Consider the following 14,824-nt stretch of genomic DNA (forward strand, 5'->3'; position numbering starts at 1 on the left):
CAAAAAAATTAAAAAATGTTCATATATCATATATAGAATCCTACAATCAATTATCAATGTTAGAAAACAATTTTTGCTAAACAATTTCTTTAAAACTATTTAGAAATTTCATCAAATTTTTTGTTTTATTCTTTATTTATTTATTTATTATTATTCTTTGTAGGAGTCCTTTGGTTTATAATCACTACCAAAACCTTTCATATCTTCATAGACTGGAAAATTTCCCGGAGTAGTCTGAGTAGTAGATGATGTTGGAAGATTAGTGTTATCATTTTTTGAGCGATTCTCATTCAAAAGCTTCGCTGCATTCTCCTTCTTAGTTATTGCCAATTGGTAATTAGCTTCTATTTCCTCTCGCGTGGGTGGTTCTTTTCTACGGTATCTCAACCAGGCCTCCCATTCCGCGGGTAACTCTTGCTCGAAGTTTTCCTTGTTCACTGGAACGAAATACCGCGGTGGCCTTTTCCGGGAGGAAGAAAGAATATCTTCCTGGTAATACTTCGTGCCAAAGTAATCCTCGCCAATCAATTTACGACGGGCGAAGCGAGGTTTCAGCGAGGATACAATACTGTTCCAAATTATTTTCAAGACGCCACGTTCTTTGGCCATATTATCGCTATTTTATAAATAAAGAGAATGATTATATCTTGGACACATAAACTATATTTAATATTATGTAATAAAATGCCGAGAAAATATTGAGAAGATCTTATAACTCCGACTATAATTTGATAATTAATAGATAACCTAAAAAACACAGTTCTGTTTAAACGTGGATGATCTCGAGTAGAACAAGTAGCTATGTTGTACTTTTTTCGAAAAAATTTTATAATTTTACGTAACTTCTAATCGATATAAATCAATTGTCATTTTACGTACGGTTTGATGTATATAAAACTGATAACTTTTTTTTAGGTTAGAATTAGTACTTTCTCTTCTTTTATAAAGGAGTATTCGGATTCCCATTCGGATGTTCTCAGAACATCATCCTTATTTACGTTCGGTAAATAACAAGTGATAATAAGGATAGAATGATACTAGACTCCTGGGGTGCGTTCCAAAACTTCCTCCCTGAGGAATTTCCACCGCGCGACAAAAGTTGAACTCAATCCAACTTTTGTCACGCGACGGAAGTAATATTACATCATTTCTAGAAGTTTTGCATGGTGAGGATGACTTAAGAACATATGCTCGTATTCATAGTCAAGCCTTATATTTAAGGCTTTCTTAAATTTATCTTCAGAGCATCTAAAGATAAATTTAAGGAAACCTTAAGTACAAGATTTGACTATGTACGAGCAATAAAATTATTAGTGCGACGTCTGCCGCGCGGCAAACATGTAGAAGCCATTAGGATTTGCGCACAATAGAACAAATATCAGGAACAGCAACAAATATTAAGATTTCAATCTATCAGATACTAGTTATATCAGAATATACGGTTTCTGATGGATTAAAATCTTAATATTGAGCGCGTTCAAACTGGACAAAGCTGCTAGCCTTCTTGCCGAGCAATTGAATGTGATTGGTTGCCAAGGAGACCTTGAGAATCGAGAAATCCATCATGGAGGTCTTAAAATAAGAAATTACTATGAATACCGGCCATAGTCAGATCTTATATTTAAGACGTCTTAAGAAGTCACGAACCAATCAGAAGGCTGCATTAGCGAAATAACTTTCAAATAAGGAATAGCTTTCAACCTATCAGATATTGGATACACTGGAATATACGGTTTCTGATAGGTTGGATTCCTTATTCCTTCTATTGTGGCCGCACCATCTTAGGCATTACTTAAGACGGTCTTGATAAGAATCGACTATGAATACCGGCCCTAGTAAAGCTTCTGAACGCAGACCAAACGCGGTGGAGCGCGTCTCGTGTACGCATGAGAGGTTTGCTCGCTCTCTCGTGGCTTACGTGTGTTACATGCGTGCGTGCATGCGTGAGTGCGATCGTGCAAACGTGATGGTGAGCAGTAGGTTGAAAATGGCCGTGTATGCGGACAGGTTTGCTGTAGAGATTGCCAATCTCCACGAAAGATAGACTCCTGTGTGGATCGCGACGGAACGCGATCTGCACTCGCGTGTGTATTTACTATTCAGTGTGATCGCTCCAGCCTTCTGTTTCTCTCCCATGAACAGATTCCGTGAAACAGGACGCGCAGTCGACCAGCTATCGGCTACATTCCGGTGGATATCGCAGTGGCAAAACGCGGGGAAGAGGAAGAGGAGGAGGAGAAGGCGGTCGTCGTGTCCAAGATTTCAATACTAGACCATCCTGTCACCGATCGCAGGTAAGCGACAGTGGCCAAGAGTTGGCATAACTGCTTCTTCCGAGAGAACACGTCCTCAAAATATTTCTCGTGTAGATGACGGACAGCCGCTCGTCGTCCGCCCTGAAGTTGCACGCGGGCCACGCGTATTCGTTACCATGTTCACTACCATCTGACCGTCCTCGCCGTCTCGCCTGAAGTGAGCGCGACACAGCGCTTTTATTCTCTCCCCGTTCACATGGAATAGCTGTCCAAGATTTGTAATCGTGGGCATTGGCTTGACATATATAGGTGTTCATGTCTTACTTTTTTTCCGTAATGGAAATAAATAGAAATAGAGAGAAAGAAAAGCGATAGGCGTGAACGTCGACACACATCAAGTCAATGCCAGTGGAATTACGTATTTTGGACAGCACCGTTCTAAATGCACCTTCCTGCACTTTCTATACGCGTGGAATGAAGTCATCCGCGTACATATCTCGATCGTGGCAGGGGAGAGAGGGAGAGTGTCGCAGGTAGGCAATGCGGAAAAAGAGAGAGAGAGAGAGAGCGAAAGAGAGAGAAAAGGCGCACCCGCGAAACAGTCTAGCCTCCACAAGACGGATACAAGCTCGACGTTGTCCTACGCGATCTCGGCCGTCCCGAACATCGTCATCGTCGGCAACGACGACGGCTGTCTCTCGGCTGTCGCTCACGCGTGAACGGCCGTGCGTTGCCCGATTGAGCTCGATTTCCCATGCGCGGCGTGTCGGGGCGTGTTCGTGCGAGAGGAGCTCTAACCGCTTTTCCGAGACGGACGACGCGTGGATAGACAGGACACGGGGACGAGACGGATCTCTGCCGGCCAGGATTCTTGAAAAGTCAGATTTCCGTACAGCTGTACCTCCTGGCACGTCGGTCGCATCGGCAACGGTACGGACGTGACCTAAGGTCACTTGTCAAAATTGTGTCAAGCCTGGTCAAGCCGCGTGACCGAGCGTCAACACCTGTCGACATTCTCTCTCTCTCTCGCTCGCTCGCTCGCTCTCTCTTTCGCTCTCTCTCTCTCTCTTGCTCTCTCTCTTGCTCTCTCTCTTTTCTAGCCATTTTTTTCACGATTTCTTATTGTCCCTCACATTTACACAAGATATACGCGATCGAGGGCGACTATCAATTAAAGCCCTTTCAAAAATCCAATTTTATGCCCGTTTCTACCAATGTAGACTAACTTTAATCTTGGTTCAACTTACTATTTATCTTTTTCTAATTCTTAGAACTAGATAAAGATGAAGTTTATTGAATCAAAATTAAAATTAAAAATGGGCATTAATGTTGATCAAAAGTGAGCCGAAATGTTAATCGAGTATAATTGATAATTATAGATTTTAATTGCGTCCTACTAACTGCGCCTGATGTCCTACTGACTGCCCCTCTCATTTGCCTGACGTACCCTTTTATTTAACTTTTTTAAATTTCAGAATGTCTCAAGAATGAATCGCAATGCTTGAAACGTTGACATTTATAACGATGTATAAACAAGGAGCCGCAAATCGCGTAGCTTCTTTAAGCAACAATTTAATACTGAAATGTAGTAAAAATAAATAATCGCTACTTTCCAGTGTGAAATTTCTAGGAAGGGAGGGGGAGACGATCATTTCGCGTACCATGTTAAAAAGGATTATATCGCGAGGCGGAGACTCGCCGCGATATGCAACGGTAATTCCGATTAAACGCCTAATCGAATTTGCCGTCGCGCCTGCGAATCCACCGGACGTTTTGCAAGTCTCGCTGCCCACACGCAGGATGCTTCCGCGAGTAGGGCATCACTTTGCAATCGCCACTGCATTCGCCTTTGGCTATCCAGTTGGCCTCTTCCTTCCCTTTGAAAGAAAACTCGTAGAAGTATGTGTTGGCGTCCCGTTGCGAAAGTTCGGCCTTTAAAAACATCTTCCACCTAAAAATTAAAGGGCCAAAAGCTACATTCTGTATTGCCTTAGACACAATTGAAAAACACAGGCAATAGGGACAGGGAATAATAGATTTCAACTTATCAGAAACTATGTTTATCAGAATTCATGACTTCTGATAAGCCTAATGTACAATTGAAAAACACAAGTGATAGGAGAGCAGGGAATATGGTTTCTACCTGAAATCGTATATACCCCAAAATATCATGGTTTCTGATAAGTTGAATTTTGTTATTCTCACACACAATTCCTGTTACTTATTATTATTATTATTATTATTAGGCGTTAGGAACTCGAAAGCTCATTGCCGCAAATACCAAATCCCGCCGCTGTTCCCGTCCCTGAGCAAGATCCCTCCATTTGTGACCCTCGTACCCCATTTCGTACCCAATTCCTGTTACTTACGTTTTTTAATTATATCTTAGGCTATAAGTTCAAATCTGTTATCTCCTATTTCCATTGCCTGTGCTTTTCAATTGCGTCTTAGGCTTAATTCTTAATGACAGTGTTATCGTTGCGCTGATTTTTTTATCATATATTTTATTTGTGGAACAATAACGATAACACTATCGTTTTCAAGTTACAGAATGTAGTTGCAAATATCGCAGAGAAGGGCATTCGGTGGACCGCCGAGAATTCGAATTTTCAGTGAACGCGTTATTGTTAATTGTTCGGCATTTTACTACGAATTCCTTGATAATACTGACTGCAGATAGCAGTTTTTTTTTCTTTTTTAAGCTTATCAACGATATCTGTGTTCTCTTACGTCTCTTATCTTTTGCCTCTGTAATTTATTTGTACATCCGCGTAATACGTCTCATGTTTGATTCTTTTTAATGAGCACTTAGCACACGCTAAGATTTTATACATTAAAATCGCACGCATTAAGATTTTATACATGCAGTATATGATTTCTAGTTTCAAGCCAACTTTAAGGTGAACATCTTGTTTAACAGGACGTTCCGCTGACTTTGTCCTAGTTTTCTGTGTAACGAAATTTCTGTGTTATTCGTTGAAGTATATTAGAAATAAAACACATATACATCATAGCAAAAGCTGAAAAGATATGTTCTCTCTTCGACTTCCGTATTTTTAACAAACCGAACGTTAAAATGTTAACAAAACAAATTGATAGAATTGCAAGTATAATAATTGATAATAAATAATAAATTGTATTCTTTTGTTTCAGAACTTGATTCGACATTTCCTGGGTGTCTAATTATTGGAGATTGAGCAATGGGTCGCATTGTTTTTCTCTGTGCCCACAGTAGTTTGAGCGCAACGATAATCGATTAGGAAGTGCGGCTTAGAGTTTACAAAGATGCGGGAGTGGTGTGGCACGATCCCCTGGTATCCAGCAGGGATCTAAAGAAAGTAACACTCCTGCGCTTAAAGAACTCTTATATAATTCAATAGATATTAAAATAATGCGGAGACTACGTAAAGTGACAATTGTTTTACCACACATTACAGTGCTACGAAATAGTTACTAAGCTCTTTTGAGCACCAACTAGAGTTATATTTTACAAATTTAATACACAGTTGTTAATGATTACACTTTGTACAGCGGAGAGTGTTGTTAAGGGTTTTCAGTGTGTTCAAATTGCAATAGTAATTCGAGTTTGAGTACACGTTGTGAATATATCGAGATATATCTATCAAAATGTCGTTCTTATCAAATCTGAAGAAAGCTTTCCACTTTGGTGGCAATGATGCGAAGAAGAAGAAGTTATACAATAACATCAAGATGGACTGCAATCCGGAAGAGTTTTGGGAAATGGTGGGTGAACTGGGAGATGGTGCGTTTGGTAAAGTTTATAAGGTAATGTAGCATTTTAAGAAATTCCAGGATATCAAGTTTGATTGTTCTATTAACGTCTTCTTTAAATAATTGTTACTCCAGGCACAACATAAGCAGTCCAATCAGCTTGCCGCTGCAAAAATGTGTGCGTTGGAGGGAGAGGACGATCTTAGTGATTTTATGATCGAGATAGACATTTTGTCAGAATGCAAGCATCCGAATATCGTTGAATTACACGAGGCTTATTTCATTGAGGGAAAATTATGGGTATATTTTTTATATTTCTATATTATATGCTTCTGTTATGCAGCCTTGACTATAAGTATAAAGCACCCACTACAAAGTGCTGTAAATGTTTTATATCTAACGAAAAATAAATAAAAAAATAATTAATATTTTATTAGTTTTTTTTTGCTTCTATTAGCCTTTTCCAAGAAAGTGCAATAAATTAAGGATGCTTTAAATCTATGATCAATGCTGTAATTATTTATTGCAAGAGCTTTTTTTATAAATAAAAATTATTTTTGTGACGCAATCAAATGATTATTTTGTAAAAAGAGCAAAGAAAGAGGAAAAATTTTTTTTGTAGATGTTAATTGAGTATTGCGACGGCGGTGCTGTGGATTCCATAATGGTTGAGTTGGAAAAGGCATTAACAGAAATGCAAATAGCATATATCTGCCAACACATGACTCTAGGTCTTACCTTCCTACACAAATCCAAAGTCGTACACAGGGATTTAAAGGCGGGAAATGTCTTACTGACTATGGCAGGGGGTGTTAAAATAGGTAATTGTCTATTTAATTGCAATTATTTTTGAAATTAAACTGTTTATTTAAAAATATGCTTTAGTAATATCTTTTTGTTATTATTTAAATACAATATAACAAGGGATTCTGTCTTTAATTATAGCTGATTTTGGCGTATCTGCAAAGAACAAGCATACTCTGCAGAAACATGATACGTTTATTGGAACTCCCTACTGGATGGCACCCGAGGTTGTCTTATGTGAAACGTTCAGGGACAATCCTTATGATTTTAAAGTAGGTGTTCGTAAATATAAAAATCTATTTTTTATTTGATATATGATGTAACATATAAAGATGTTATACGTAAACTCGATTATTTAGGTGGACATTTGGTCTCTTGGTATAACTCTTATAGAGTTTGCACAAATGGAACCACCGAATCACGAAATGTCACCGATGCGAGTGCTACTTAAAATACAGAAAGGTGATCCGCCGAAACTGGATCAGCCCGGGAAATGGAGTAAGGAATTTAATGATTTTATTGCTAAAGCACTTATAAAGGACCCAACCTCACGACCCACAGCTGACGATTTGTTAAAGCATCCGTTTATAAGCCGAAATTTAGATCCAAAGCCTATCAGGGACTTGTTACTTGAATATAAGGCGGATGTTGTTGAAGAAGAACTGGTAGATGAGGAAGCGGAGGTAGGTTATATTTTCTACCTTGCATTCCATCTTGCGTTCTTTAGGTACATGTTAATTATGCAAATCATATAGAATAAAGAAAAAATACAATTTATAAAACTGTAACTAACAGATATACGAATCCTTCTATTAAAAAAATATGCAACATACATATTCTTTGCATGAGATTTACAAATTTAATACATGCTTTTATGAAGAATAAATATTTTTTAACATAGCGTTTTTATTACATTAATTTATACTGTAGTCACATTTATATTGTAGTTAATAATGTGAAACACTTTCGATCTTATTTAAATAAATTTGCTCTAGTGCAAGAGATTATATTTTATATAATAACACGTGATAAATACTTATTTCATAATTCAGATAGTTATGCACAGAGCTTCTGATAATGCAGAATTAACATGTATTACACATTGTTACATGCTTCCGTTATTATAGAAGGCCAAAAAAACGAAAAAACACAGAGAACAATATCAGCGAATTGGTAAGCTGCTTCTGTGTGAAGCATACTTGTCTTCCCCCTGTCTATGTAAAATGAAGGAAATTAGAAAAATGTTGTTCAGATGTTGTATCAGTTAGAGCCTGATTATTGGTCCTGACAAATGTCCCTGAAAAATTACGAACGCATTAAAACATTAGTTTATTTGTATCAAGTTGTCAATTCTTAAATAAGATGTGACTGTTCGCATTTATATAAGATTACGCATGATGCGTGATTATTTCACTTAAATATTACAATAGTGCATGCGTTTAAAATTAAATCTGTTGCCAATTTCGCTTTTCTTTTTAATTGTAAGAAATGGATTATTGAAAATGTAGAATGGTATCAATAGTAGAATAAATTCTATGTATAAAGTATGGTCATGATAAATATGTTGTGATAATTTTGTTACTTTGGCTGTGCATGCGGTTCTTCTGGCTCTCGCCAGCCTCATTACCCCAATGCGCGTCAGGTTAGTAATTTGCGCCGCTGCATTCCGTGTGCTAACAGAATCAATTAATCCTGAGTTATATAATATACTTAAAAAAGCTACATATGCTACTGTACTAAGAAAAATGTTATATACTGATCCATATAACAATATCAGCTATTTTTTTCTGAAATAAAATTCTTTGATATTTTAAAGTGTGTTGGAGATTTTTATAGGATAAAATGGAATGCTGTTGTCGGAAATCTAGAGACTTTTGTAATAATAAGAAGATTCAATTTGTGAGAAAAGAAGTAGACAAAGCTATCTCCTTCAAAGTTTGAATATCTTTTCTTCTTTCTTTTTTCTACAAAAAATTTACTGTAAAATCTCAGAAGAAATTTTATTACTATTCCTAAGAATTTCGGAGAAAATAATTTGTAAATTTTATATGGATCACCACATAATTATATGCATGAGATAACATTTTCTATTTTGTTTTCTTTTCATAATTTCATATTCTTTATATCGAAACAGTAAACTGCAAATTTACGATTGTAATCTGCCATTAATATTTCTATGTATCTGGTTAAATGTTACTTAATATCATGGCATTTGTAATGGAAATCAAATGATTCTGAATCGAAAGAAATTTTTATCTATATTTCTTTATTTATATTCGCATTTAAGGTTACATATGTGTTAATATTTCAGGAGCAGCGCACGTCTCAGCTTCCTCTGGAACTGGATCAAATCACAGATGACTCCGCACCTACGCGTCTTGATGCTGATGTTAAGAGTGAGTATTACACACAAAATCAATATGTATAACATTCTAAAATGTAATAATACTTGTCTCTGTTTTCCAGTCCCCGAAAAAGAAAACGTCGTGGCATTGCCTGCGCCTGTGAAGAAAGAGGAGAGTCACAAACGAGAAATCAATCGGGATGGTGAGAAAGAGGACAAAAATAAGAGATTGCGTAAGGCTGAGTCTAAAGAGAACATACAGCCTCCTGTCGAGAAGAAGCAGGTACTTGATATAATTAATTAATAGATCATCAATTGCGTAGCAATTGAATGTTTGATAATAGCGTATATGTAATTATTTATGCAGGCACCTAAGCCACCAAGTGAAACAAATGAGCGCAGATTATCTCGAGATAAAGGTCCAGCACCTCCGCCACCACCTATGCGTCAAGATAGCGAAGAGAAAAAGAAGAAAGACGAGGAGAGAGAGAACATTTCGAAAACCGTCGAAAAAGTCGCAAATCTGCCAGATAAACAGAAATCTATGGAAGACAACAAACCACATATTAATAAATTATCGCAAAATGAAAAGACAGCGGATCAACGGGTGACAAATGTTAAAGATAAAGAGCAAAAGAATTTAGAAGATCAGACGCAAAATGAATTGGATAGTTCCGAGAAGACGAAGAAAGTAGAGAGTGAGGGTAACGGTAAATTATTTGATAATATAAAAAAGTTTGAAAATCAACAGAAGTTAATAAACAATAAATCGAGTTCCGTCTCGAAGAAACTGGGCATAAATGAGAAACGCAAGTCGGCACCCGTGAAGCCAGAGATGATTGAAGACTTATCAAAAATAATATATAAACAATCATCATTTGAAGATAAAAGCAGGTAAGCATTTTTCATTTACTTTTTAATGGTTAGAGTTAAGTTTCATAAATTAAACTTAGAATTCTGATTTAAAAAAAAACTCTTTATCGTAAAATAATATTTTTATTTCTATAGAATGAAAAATAAGCTGTCGTCTGTTGATGACGTAACGAATTATGAATTACAATCTCGAGAAAAAGAGGTTTACAAGAGTTTGGAGGAGAAGCGAAAGTCTGTTGGGGAGAAATTAAACGCCGTATTGGAGAAGCGATTATCCATGGACCCTAAAAAAAGAATAAGCGACGGTTCTATGGAAACATTGAAGCATATATCCGTCGCGTCGACGCGCCTATCGGAGAAGAATAATGTTAAAGCTAATTCTACGGAAGATATTAAGACGCAGTTTGGCGTAACGAAGACTGAGAGTTCCGTGAAAAGTCGCAGCGCGGGATCGTCCAGAAATGATTCTCTTGAAAGCTTCTCAGATGAGTTAAGACACGCAAAAACAGATAGTAATAAGACGGATTACAACCAGGATGACGTAGTGAGTGATGACAAGAGCTTAGAGAAACAGGATCCAGGAATTAATGTTTCAGTGATTACATCGACACCGCTCAGAAGCAGAAGTGGTTCCAGGAGAAGCAGTGGAGACAATATAGTCGTTATTACTGGTAAAATTTAGATAGTATTACCTTAGATTAATCTTTACTTGTTCTTGACTTATATTACATCAGAATATTTACCTAGAAAAATTTAGAATTTTCAGCGGATTTTTTTTATTCTTGAAAATCAGGGATTCTTCCATGGAATGTGTCGATACTTAGAAAAATTTTTTAGAAGTTTTTTTTTTTAATTTAAATTTTATCTCTTTCTGAAAGCGTTATTTCTTTGATTATTTTTTCTTACTAATGCAAAATATCGATAAACGGTAACAATAATTATGGCATCCACGTATATTTATGTATATCCTTTTATATCGCGTACGTTTTTATAAAAATATCCGAGTAACAGTAGAATAGAAAATATTCAACACAGAAAAGAGTAGTTTACTGATACTATATTGTAGTGAATCTCTTTCCTATACTATTTTAGAGATTTTGTGGATCTAAGAAAATTATAGTCTTGTAAAATTCCTATCTTTTATTAATTTTCAGTATATAATTTATTCGTACTGATTATGTTCTAATTTATTTCAAAGTTGCACTAAAATTCTCTATTCTTATCTGAAATTTGAATAAAAGTACTTGGAAAATTTGCGAATTCTCAAGATATTTTTTTACAAGAAATTTCAATAAATACTGTACACGTTTCAGGAAAAGCTCAACCTGAACAAGAAGTACGCTTAAATACATCGACCGTCCATATTACTACCGACTCGCCGGATATGTCGAACAGTCTAGCAAGTAATATAAGCCAAGTAACCGTTGTGACAACGCATCCGCCAGTATTGGTGGACGCGCCCTCGACGGCAGCCACGACAACGACTCCTCTTCCGCGTCGCATCTCTCCGACATCGGAAGTCGTTATCGTTGCCAACGAGATGAACAAGACTCAAGTGAACGATAATTCTGTCGACGACGACGCGTTTCCTAGTTTGGATAGTCTGGAATATACGCCGCAGGAACAGCCTATCGTACTTACTGACGTATCCAAGAGAATCGGTAAAAAATTGGATGAGTCAGAGGTAGTTATAGTGAGCTCCATCGTGGAAGAATTGCAGGATACCAGTCATGTCTCGGTGGTCACTGTCGGCGAGGATAAGGAACAAGTGAAAGACTCGTCGATATCCAAAAAACACAATGTCATTCGTACCGGCTCGTCTCATAGCGATTTGAGTTCGAATGAGAGATTGAGCTTAAGAAGTGACAGCGGGGATGAGAGCGGCAAGGTGATAATTGCCAGTACGACCATGGAGTCTCCAGATATAGACGATTACGAAAGAAACGTGAAGAAGCTAAATGGATTGATCAAGAACGAAATGCCACATCACGCCGATGATAGGATCGTGAAGACTGTCAGACCGAAAGAGATCAATGTTAAGAGTTTCAATAAGGAGAAACGAATTTCTCCGGACAGTTTCGAGGGTTCTCGTTCCCAGAGCGATTCTAGTTCCATAAGGTCACACACGCCGAGTAAGAGCATTGATCGTTCTGACGCCGAGTCTATTTCGACGACAATCAGTCAGGATAGTAGAGAATCGAATAAGGAAAACCGTTTGAATCAACCTCAACATACGGAGGTAGACGAGGAGGTCATCCTACGTCGAAAACCTGATTACAATCGTGAGATATCCCGACCAACTAGAACGAAGGAAGACATACAAATGATGAACCTGAAGAAAAAGACGAGAAAGCGCACGAGGAAGTTCGAAATTGACGGCGTCATGATGACGACGACGACCTCAAGGGTGATATATGGCGATGATGAAAATGGCAAGGTGTACGACGATCAGATATTCAGAAAGCAGGAATTAAGAGAATTAAAGATGCTGCAGAAGATGGAGCAGAAACAATATCAGGATCTGTCTCAAAAAGCTCAATTCAACAAGGATCAGCAGGAGAAACGATTCGAGCAAGAACGACAAATTTTAGAACGGAGTGCCGAAGCGGATTTAGAAGCGCTCGCCCGACAACAGAGACAGCAAATCGAACGCGCCGAAGCACAGCAAGAGGTCGATTTGCGAGTGTCGTCCAAGAAGATTCGAAGCGAGCAGGAGAGGGAACTTAAACAATTCCGAGAAGGCCTGAAGCAAGAATTAAGATTGCTCAAGCAAGAGATAGATTTGATGCCAAAGGACAAGCGGAAGAGCACGTTTAAAATACGGAAGGAGAAGCTTGAAGCAGAACACGAGGAGCGGGAAAAGCTCTTCTTGGAGAAGCTCAACGAGAGTCACGAAATGTCACTAAGACGATTGTCTGATAGCCATCGCGAGAAGATCGCGTTAATGGAGCGACAGTTCTTGCAGCAGAAGCAGCAACTGATGCGTGGTAGAGAAGCGGCGATCTGGGAGCAGGAGGAACGGCAGATACATGAGCGACAGCAGCTACTCAAGAAACAGCTCAAGGACATCTTCTTCCTGCAAAGACATCAGATGCTCATAAGGCATGAGAAGGAACTGGAGCAGATGAAGAGGATGAATCAGAGGAAGGAGGAGGAGTTGATTAAGCGACAAACAGTGGAACGTAGAAACTTGCCGAAGAGAATTCGTAACGAGATGAAGGCGCGCGAGATGATGTTCCGAGAATCGATGAGGATCTCGATGTCGTCCGTGCTCGCGCCAGATCCCGATGCCGAGCGCGAGAAGCTGAAAAAGTTTCAGGAGAACGAGAAGAAGAGATACAGGGCGGAACAGCAAAGATTCGAATTAAAGCATTCCAGACAGCTCGAAGAGGTGAGGGCTCAGAGTGACGCTACGATCAAGGAATTGGAACAGTTACAGAACGAAAAGCGAAAGATGTTGATGGAGCATGAAACTCTGAAGTTGAAGGAGCAGGAAGAGGCTTACGGAAGAGAAATTCGTGAGTGGAAGGCACTACTTAAGCCTCGAAAGCAGGTAATTATGTTAAACTTGAATAATGTTATCTTAAAGTTATTTTATCGTCGATATATTTCTTGGATGCAAAAATCTTTAATCTTTGCGGCCTAATAGTATAACTGCCTTTTAATTCTTTATTGGTTTAGCAATGTGCTTCACTTTCAAAATTACGTTTTTACTTTTGCTCATTCTGTAACAGTGTGAGAATTTAGATCGATTCGAAAGCTCGGCGCAAACTGACGCAAAGAAATTTGTGAGCGGAAAGCATAGCTGTGTGGAGCTGGAATATGTAAACTCGTTTTTTTTTTAACAGACGTCCGCTTTTGCATTCAGCTTGCGTCGCTTTGCGCTGAGCTTAATTTGCATGACTAATCATTAATGAAACGAAATCGCTGTAAATCAAGAATGAAAAGTAATTAGCAAGAACGCAGCGGGAAGAAAATACGATGCAAATTCGCAATTAAAGTAACTTAAACGCGCAAAGTACTTGAAAACTAGGTCTTGACACAAATCTGAAATAAAGTCTTGATGTACCTGTTATAGAAGATAGAAGCTGATCTGGCGGCTGAAATGGAAGCATTGGAAAAACGCTATCAAGATTATTTATCTTCTTCTGGTCTTAGTGGTCTCTCTTTTCCCCCTTTTGACTATTCTAAAACCGTGATTTCCGACACTTGGAGGAGATCACCACGCTTGCCACGCTTACCACGTTCCACTCCCACTTCCCCGTCTTTCACCATACCTAGAGTGTCGCTGAAGATGAGCGGTTCGGATTCGGGTACCTTCGTGTCGAACGGCACGTTCTCACGAAGTTACTCCAAGCCAGATCTAGTACCGTTCTCTCGTAGATAGTGTCTGTCCAAATCATCTGTAATGTTTTATGTCACATTTAATTTAAGGAAGTTTTACATATACACGCGTATGTAATGTATGTCTACTACGTTAATCTTTCTCCATATGATAACAGAAGAACTTTCCAAACGGTATATATAAATTTGAAACACGATTTTGGTAAATGCATTAGAATACATTGCGATCTTTTGTATTATCTTTCATTTTCTTGCAAATGTAAGACTTCCTTGCTTACACGGCACTTTCTTCATAAATAACGCAATAACTTCTCTGCTTTACTCACTACTGCTTTAGTGCTAATGTAATAAATTTAGAATTTAATATTTATGTCGATTGTTGCATACACATATATATATATATATATGTGTGTGTGTGTGTATGTATATGTATGTGTATATATATATATATATATATATATATATATATATA

At 38.0% G+C, this 14,824-nt stretch overlaps 2 protein-coding genes across 5 annotated transcripts in view; one reads left to right on the forward strand and one right to left on the reverse strand.

Annotated features, from left to right (window-relative positions):
- Nucleotides 1-149: 149 nt before the first annotated feature.
- Nucleotides 150-1,996, reverse strand: LOC108754251 (mimitin, mitochondrial). 2 transcript variants are annotated; one of them, XM_018496443.1, is made up of 2 exons: nucleotides 1,919-1,996; nucleotides 150-616 (listed from the first exon to the last, which is right to left on the reverse strand). In XM_018496443.1, exon 2 carries the CDS (start codon nucleotides 607-609, stop codon nucleotides 151-153), a length of 459 nt encoding a protein of 152 aa, XP_018351945.1. In that variant the 5' UTR covers nucleotides 610-616; nucleotides 1,919-1,996; the 3' UTR covers nucleotide 150. The 2 variants fall into 2 exon arrangements, with proteins under 2 accessions (XP_018351945.1, XP_018351944.1); XM_018496442.1 differs by lacking the exon at nucleotides 1,919-1,996 and adding an exon at nucleotides 880-1,089.
- Nucleotides 1,997-2,216: 220 nt separating this feature from the next.
- Nucleotides 2,217-14,824, forward strand: part of LOC108754250 (serine/threonine-protein kinase 10) — a 14,731-nt gene continuing 2,123 nt past the window's right edge. The window contains exons 1-12 of one of the 3 annotated variants that reach the window (XM_018496439.1): nucleotides 2,217-2,294; nucleotides 5,409-6,041; nucleotides 6,123-6,287; nucleotides 6,610-6,808; nucleotides 6,933-7,063; nucleotides 7,151-7,474; nucleotides 9,103-9,187; nucleotides 9,258-9,418; nucleotides 9,503-10,029; nucleotides 10,144-10,679; nucleotides 11,322-13,561; nucleotides 14,087-14,554. In XM_018496439.1, the coding sequence (XP_018351941.1) occupies nucleotides 5,883-6,041; nucleotides 6,123-6,287; nucleotides 6,610-6,808; nucleotides 6,933-7,063; nucleotides 7,151-7,474; nucleotides 9,103-9,187; nucleotides 9,258-9,418; nucleotides 9,503-10,029; nucleotides 10,144-10,679; nucleotides 11,322-13,561; nucleotides 14,087-14,395 (4,836 nt within the window). In that variant the 5' untranslated portion in view covers nucleotides 2,217-2,294; nucleotides 5,409-5,882 and the 3' untranslated portion in view covers nucleotides 14,396-14,554. Of the gene's footprint in view, nucleotides 2,295-5,408; nucleotides 6,042-6,122; nucleotides 6,288-6,609; nucleotides 6,809-6,932; nucleotides 7,064-7,150; nucleotides 7,475-7,918; nucleotides 7,965-9,102; nucleotides 9,188-9,257; nucleotides 9,419-9,502; nucleotides 10,030-10,143; nucleotides 10,680-11,321; nucleotides 13,562-14,086; nucleotides 14,555-14,824 lie in introns of those variants that run through there. The other 2 variants (XM_018496440.1, XM_018496441.1) reach the window with 2 other exon arrangements.

The sequence above is a fragment of the Trachymyrmex septentrionalis genome, unplaced genomic scaffold, assembly GCF_001594115.1.
Source record: "Trachymyrmex septentrionalis isolate Tsep2-gDNA-1 unplaced genomic scaffold, Tsep1.0 scaffold78, whole genome shotgun sequence".
NCBI lineage: Eukaryota > Metazoa > Arthropoda > Insecta > Hymenoptera > Formicidae > Trachymyrmex > Trachymyrmex septentrionalis.